Below are 7,615 nucleotides of genomic sequence, written 5' to 3'. Positions count from 1 at the left end.
CAGTGAAAATACAGAGTTGAATATACAGTACGATTTCATACACATGAAAATGCACAAAAAAAGGCTAGAATAAAACAGGATGAAGAGTTTTCTCCTTGAATCTTTCAGATATTTTATAATGGATATGTATGATATAATAGAAAAAGTAAATACACTTTCATTTTGAATATATAGGCATCCCCCTAAGGATTTCTTCTTGAAGCAAATGATTCTTAGTGGGGGTTGAGGGAAACTATAAATGTTGCTTGGGATTATTTGGGTAATTTATAGAATTTTCTTCCCAGCAGGATTTATTGGGGATAATGTTAAGCTTTGATTAAAGCGGTTACCTAAATGTAAGTATAAGGTTTCTCATGTGTGATTATTGTGAAGATGTGAATTCTGATCAAATCCCTTATAATACTCATGGCACTTAAGAGGTTTCTCTGCGTGGACTCTTTGATGAATTCGAAGAGCTGAGCTATGACTGAAACCCTTGCCACACTTCGTGCATTGATAAGGCTTCTCTCCTGTGTGGACCCTCTGATGAATGTGAAGATTAGAGCTGTGACTAAATCCCTTTCCACAGTCATCACATTTATAGGGTTTCTCTCCTGTGTGGACTCTCTGATGAATGAGAAGATGTGAACGCTGACTGAATCCCTTACCACACTGTTCACATTTATAGGGTTTCTCTCCAGTATGTACTCTTTGATGAGTATGAAGCTTCGAACTCTTGCTGAAGCCCTTCCCACATTCATGACAAGTATAGGGTTTTTCCCCAGTATGGACCCTCTGATGAATACGAAGATCAGAGCTGTGACTAAAGTCCTTCCCACAGTCGTCACATTTATAAGGCTTCTCTCCTGTATGTACTCTTTGATGAATTTGGAGATTTGAGCGCTGGGTAAAGCCCTTACCACAGTCATCACATTTATAGGACTTCTCTCCCGTGTGGACTAACTGATGAATTCGAAGATTTGAGCTCTGACTGAAGCCCTTGCCACACTCATCACACTTATATGGTTTCTCTCCTGTGTGGACTCTCTGATGAACATGAAGTACTGAACTCCGACTAAAACTCTTACCACACTGATCACACTTAAAAGGCTTCTCTCCTATGTGAAGTCTCTGGTGAATGTGAAGTAATGAATTTCTACTGAGGTCCTTATTACACTCAAATTTATAGAGTTTCTCTTCTGTATGCACTCTTTGATGATTGTGAAGACTAGAGATCTGACTGAAGCTCTTACCACACACGTGGCATATATAAGAAACCTCCCCTGTGCAGACTCTCTGATGAAAGTGAACACCTAAGCTTTGACTGAAGTTACCATCAACTTCATCACATCCATACAGCTTCTTACCTATGTGAATTCTTGTATGTCTGTATAGGTCTGATCTCTGAGAGAAGCATGCTGTGCTAATAGAGCATTGATAGAACTTTTCTCCACGTTGATTTCTCTTGTGGAGAACACACTGTGAGTTCCAATAATAAATTTCTTTACATTTATTACATCCACAGTATTCCTCTTCCATAGAGTTTTTCAGTAGGTCATGTTGACATAGCTCCCCAGTGTACTCCGGAAGGGCTTCTACTGTTGGGACATAAGAATGTTGAACTATAAGCTTCTGTTCTTTTTCCAGAGAGAGATTTTTCCTAGATATGCCAAGAGGGCATCTGCTTCCTTGAAAACCGTGTGAATCATTCACATTGATTTCTCTAGCATACTGTCGAGGGGTATGTTTTGTTTCGAAGGACTGCCAAGGTATAAACTTTGTATATTTTAAGTTCCTGGGACTTTTACCTTCAAAAGTCATTTCATAGTTCCCATATCCTGGTACTTGGGTGGAGAGTATTAACCATTCTGGATGGTGGGAAAGATCTCGTTGCTTTAGGTCTTTGGAATCTGTTCCTTGGACAGTTTCCACATAGTTTCTATTCTCATATGTCTGAGCACTGGCATTCCTCCAGGCTTGCCAGCAGGGAAGATTTTCATGTTCTAAATATCTGAATCCTTCTTCTTGGGGTTTGTAGCTCTCTTTCCAGTTTCCTGGAATAAGAAGAATGAGCAGATAATCCACTGGTGAGATAAAGGTGGTTTTAAAAAATTTCCAAGTATCTCAAGTATCGACTTCCAGAATTATAGGAATATATGTGTGTGTGGGAGTGGGAAAGGATTATGACTTAGGCTGCTCCATATCTGGTCTGAAATTCATGTGTTTGTTCATTCATATATGTATTCATTCATTCACTTATTCAGTCATTCCACAGATATATCTTGAGCATCTACTACTTACCAAGTACTGTTAGAAATAAACAAGTAAGGCTGAATGCTTCATGGAAATCATCTTAAAAACTGAGATTTAATTAGGTTACTCTAGTTGGGGCATTATTATAAGAAATAAAATATTGTTTCTATTTTTCTGTTCTAGCAGAGTGTGACAGATTGTGTGAAAAAATGGCTGCATGAACTCTGTACCTTTGGGTGTTCCCCTTCCATGCTGACTTTAGCTTGGCTAACAGTTTGCTTTGTTTAATGGGACAATAGCAAAAGTGATACAAGCAGAGACTTGAAAGTGCTTGCATACTGAGGCTTGCCCTCTCTCTCACTAGAAAATCCTGTGACCACCACCAGGTAAACAAGCCTGAGCTAGCCTGCTTGAAGAGGGACATATGGTCAACACATTCCCATTATCCCCACTGATATCAACCAACTGCCAGACATGTAAGTCAGACAGTCCAGTCTCGTCTTAGACCATCGAGCCCCAGTCAGATCACTCTATGAGAGAAGATCCATCTAACCAATTAGAATCATGAAAAATAATGTTGAAGTCACTAAGTTTGGGGTAGTTTGTTATACAGCAAAAGCTAACTTGTATAAATAGTATGAAGAGAGAACAAATTTAGGACCACACAAAATTGATTACGTGTGGAGATCTGTATTTTAAGTGTAATCCAGAAAATAAATAAGAATAAAAATCACAAATACCTATTAATTACATAGCCTAGGTGTCTTGGGAGAGGTCTTGCTCTACCTTCTGTCATTTATGACCCATTTCTGAGGGTCGTATTTCTTCTATCTCAATACAATACCTAGATAAAGAACAAAAATACTCAACAAAACTGGTCCCAGAAGAAACTAATTCTATTACCTAAGAGCTGGGATAACTTTACCTACTGACATGACATTTGTGTAGTTCTCCCACATGACCTCTCTGTAGAGCTTTTTTTGAGAAGAATCTAGGAATTTCCACTCCTCCCAAGTAAAAATAACAGTCACATCTTCAAATGTTACTGCCATCTGGTCAAAGATCAGGTTTTCCAGGAAGAAGAGATCTAAGGGAGAAGATGGACAAAGAAACAGCCATTCAGCAGGTAACATAAGTGACAAATGAAATAAAAAAAGAAAGAACTTCAATAATGAAGAAAAACAAGAAAGGTTAAGAGGAGACATAATCACAGGGATGGCTAAATAATGTATCCAGTCACTGAAGCCCATCACAGTCATCAGAAACATTTATATAGCATCTGTCTGCTAACCACTGGGCTAAGGACTTCACATATATTTCAAGTAGTCCTCACAGCCACCCTCTCTTGTAGATACCATTATTATCCCAATTCTAAAAATTAGCAAGTAATGATTGAAAAAGATTAAGTCAATTGATCCCCCAACCCTTTTTATTCTGGAAGTGTTTATCCTCCTGCTCCAATCTGGGCTGGCTGTTCTTTAGTGCTCCATTTTCAAGATCATGTACTTCTTCCCCTTTTGTGATTTACTCCATTAATTGGGAGGTATACACCCAAATGAGTTCAGTCAAGCTTATGTTAATTCCATGGCCACTGAAAAAAAGCAAAGGTGAGAAACAGGCAAGGTTTTCTTCAGGACACACATTTGGTTTAAAGGAGAATCTCCAAGCATGGTTACACTGTATGCTTGAAGTCCTTATCATCACTCACAAGTGGCTGGGTATCAAATTCTAGAGTGAAAAGAATTTTTCTCAGAATTGCTTCACTGTTCATATGCCTTTACTGTTGTTTCTAAGACCTTTTTTTTTTTTTAACTCTAATTCCTTTGCAAGCAACTTTTTCTTTGCTCTCTGGAAATATTTTAGGGTCCTCTTTTGACTGGCCCTCGGCCTCCAGTGGTATGGATGCATCCTCAGCTTCCCTGAAGTTCACAGGGCTTATCAAATCCTTCTTGTGCTTATTCCCCTGTGGAGCATTCCAGGATGTCACGTTTTTAGCCCTTTGCAGTTCTTATCACTGTTGCTCCTGTTGCTTTCCAAGTTTTGGGTTGTTTGTTGTTTTTTGTTTTACTTATTTATTTATATATTTATTTGTTGAGAGAATGAGTGTACACGTGGGGGTTGGTGGGGTTGCAGAGGAAGAAGGAGAGAAAATCCCAAGCAGACTCTGGGCTGAGCGTGGAGCCTGAGGTGAGGCTTGATCCCACCACCCCGAGATCACGACCTAGGCTGAAATCAAGAGCCAGACGCCCAACTGACTGAGGCACCCAGGTAACCTTTCCAAGTTTTTGTAGAAATTCCTCATTTGCTGATGGCTCTTTACTTCATCATTGCAGGTTCATACAGTTTTTAGTTTCTTACTATCATCATGAAGTTTTAGAAAGAAGAGATAAATATATGTATTCAAACTGCCTAAAAATACTTTTAGTGGAGAGAACAGCTCATAAATTGGCTATGTGACAAATTCTTTTAATTTCTTTGATGACATTCTCAATTCTAAAGTTCAATAAAAATGTTTAGTAAATACTATGAATAAAGAAAAAAGATACTTTTCATGGAGGAAAACTAGAATATCATAGCTATCAATCAGTATAATCATAGCAGTTAAATATTATCAAGAAGTTATATGAAAAGGGCTGTTATTTCATTATCACAACTATCCTATAAGGTAGAATTATCAACACTAAAGGAATAAGGAAACCAACATTTAACAAGATTAAGTAACTTGTACAAGGTCATGCAGTTACAAAATAGTGGCGTACCTACTAAGTCGAAGTCAGAGGAGTCAAAAACAACTTGGTAAAGAGTTGTAAATAATTTCCATGTACGTCCTTATTGTGTTAACAAAAGGACAATGGGAAGATGTACTGAAATGTTCAAGGATTCAAAATACACCACCCAGGTACTGCTTTCCAAATAAACTACATGAAAATCCATGCCTAAACAATGAAGTACTAACCACAAATAAGAACTCAAGAATGAGGGCGCCTGGGTGGCTCAGTTGGTTAAGCAACTGCCTTCGGCTCAGGTCATGATCCTGGAGTCCTGGGATCGAGTCCCACATCGGGCTCCCGGCTCAGCGGGGAGTCTGCTTCTCCCTCTGACCCTCTTCCCTCTCGTGCTCTCTATCTCTCATTCTCTCTCAAATAAATAAATAAAATCTTTAAAAAAAAAAACTCAAGAATGAGAAAATTCAATGCTATTTTTAAATGTTTATAAAATAAATGTTAAAAACTTAAAATATACGTCTATTTTAACACATACAAATGAAAATATAAATAAAATCAGAAAAGAAAAATGGGATGCTTAGAAGCCCAGACTGTAGGACTGAAAACTGGAGTCAGAACAGAACAGAAATGAACTCACTGGTTCCTTATTTTGTAAGAAGTACAGAAAATTAAACTCAGCCTGTTATTGGCTTTATTTTTTTTTAAATATCGAAGAATTTCTTTAAAAAAATTATACTAGAGGGACACCTGGGTGGCACAGTCAGTTAAGTGGCCAACTCTTGATTTCAGCTCGGGACCCCTGGGTCCTAGGATCGAGCCCACCTCAGGCTACTGCTCAGCAGGGAGTCTGCTTGAGGATTCTCTCTCTCCCTCTATCCCTCCCCTTGCTCATGCATTCTCTCTCTCTCTCTAAAATAAATGAATAAATCTTAAAAATATATACTAGAGATTGGGTCTAGTTGCTCTTACTGAAAAGAAATTCATAAAATTTTTAAATAATTCTGAAGTAATATAAGTAAAAACTGAAGGCCTACCCTCCACAAATAACTTGGAGACACTGGAAAGCTTCACTAGGACTTAGTGAAGGATAGTTTCTACTCGGTCCTTTCTGACTTTTTTTCAGGCATACCCACAAATATACATACCCCACTGACATTTTTTTCTTAACAAAGACATAACAACCCTGGTTTGCATTTTTCACATAATATATAATGTACAACTTCACATTTCAGTACATATAGGTCTATCTTATTTGTGGTGGTTTTAAAATATGTCCACAATTTATTTGATTCCCTTCCCTTCAAGAGGTGTAGCCAGTTCCCCACCCTTTGAGCGTGGGCTAGACTGAAGGACTCACTTCTGATGAATATTATATAAAAAAACAGAAGGGAAGAAGTAATGGTGTGCAGCTTTCAAGACTAGTTCTTAAGGTACTGAAGCTTCCTCCCTGCCCTTTTTCTTAGCTCACTCACTCTTGGAGAAGCTGCCTTCCATGTGGGGAGAACACTTAGGAGTCCTGTGAAGAGGCCATGTGGCAAGGAACCGAGGCCTTCTGTCCTCAGTGAGAAATAAGGCATCCTGCCAACAGCCACATGAGTGAAAACCATCTTAGCAGAGGATCCTCTGGCCCTAGTGAAGCTTTCCAATATCTGCATTCCTGCTGACAGCTTGACTGAAGCCTCATGGGAGACCCTGAGCCAGAACCACACAGCTATTGCTGCTCCCAGCTTCCTGACCCTTAGAAATTGAGTGACATAATAAATGTGTGTTATTTTAAACTGCTAAGTGTAATTTGCTATGCAATAAGTATTATTGTTCTAGCAAACATTCTATTAGCGGTTAATTACCATTACAACCAAATTGTTTTAGAAAATAGAAAGTGAAAATTGCTAGCTCATTATGTGACTAGTGTAATCTTGACTCCAAGACCAGATAAAGACAATACAAAAAGTTAGATTAGAATCCCATTTGTAAATTTTATAAATCTATAAAAATCCTAAATATTAGGTAATTGAATTCAGAAATATATTAAAAATATGCATCATGATCAAGCATGGTTTATTATAGGAAGGAAGGACAGTTCATATGAGAAAATCTATCAACATAATTTACTATATTAATAGACTACAGAAGAAAACCGTAATTAACTGATGAAGAGAAATCATGTGATAAAGTTTATAATGCAACACCTTTATATGGTCTTTAAAAACTTTTAGCAAAGTAGGAATTAAAAACCCTCTCAATTGGTAAAGGTTACATATTAGGAACCTATATCAAACATTAAGCTGAATGGACAAACTTTGTATTCCTTTTATTATGGTAAACAAGGTACGAGTGACTACCATCACCATTGCTTCCAACATAGTACCAAAGATCTGACAAATACTGTAAGAAAATGAAACAACAGGCATAAAGATTAGAAGTAAAAACAAAAAATGTAACTATTTGCATATATTGTGGCAATCTACCTAGAAAAACAGATAAACCATAAACTAATCAGAGCTCAGCAAAATTACCAGATACAATAAAGCATTACTGTATCAGCAATCAACTGCTAGAAAATAGAGGACACCATTCACAAAAAGCAAAACAAAAAAACAAAAACACTAAGCCAAGAATATAAAGAACTCTTTGAAGATAACATTTAAATTAGAATA

At 37.5% G+C, this 7,615-nt stretch overlaps 1 protein-coding gene across 1 annotated transcript; it reads right to left on the bottom strand.

The window, feature by feature from the left end:
• Positions 1 to 264: 264 nt before the first annotated feature.
• ZNF214 (zinc finger protein 214) lies at positions 265 to 3,296 on the bottom strand. The gene is given in 2 exon segments (XM_028116739.2): positions 265 to 2,033; positions 3,158 to 3,296. Coding segments are annotated over 2 exon segments (1,896 nt in total). The 5' UTR covers positions 3,285 to 3,296.
• Positions 3,297 to 7,615: the final 4,319 nt, after the last annotated feature.

Source organism: Eumetopias jubatus, unplaced genomic scaffold (genome assembly GCF_037043125.1).
Source record: "Eumetopias jubatus isolate StellerSeaLion01/CBP00866 unplaced genomic scaffold, mEumJub1_p1.0 scaffold_13, whole genome shotgun sequence".
Taxonomy (NCBI): domain Eukaryota; kingdom Metazoa; phylum Chordata; class Mammalia; order Carnivora; family Otariidae; genus Eumetopias; species Eumetopias jubatus.
The sequence above is the reverse complement of the archived record's forward strand: the minus strand, read 5'-3'. Positions and strand labels throughout refer to the sequence as shown.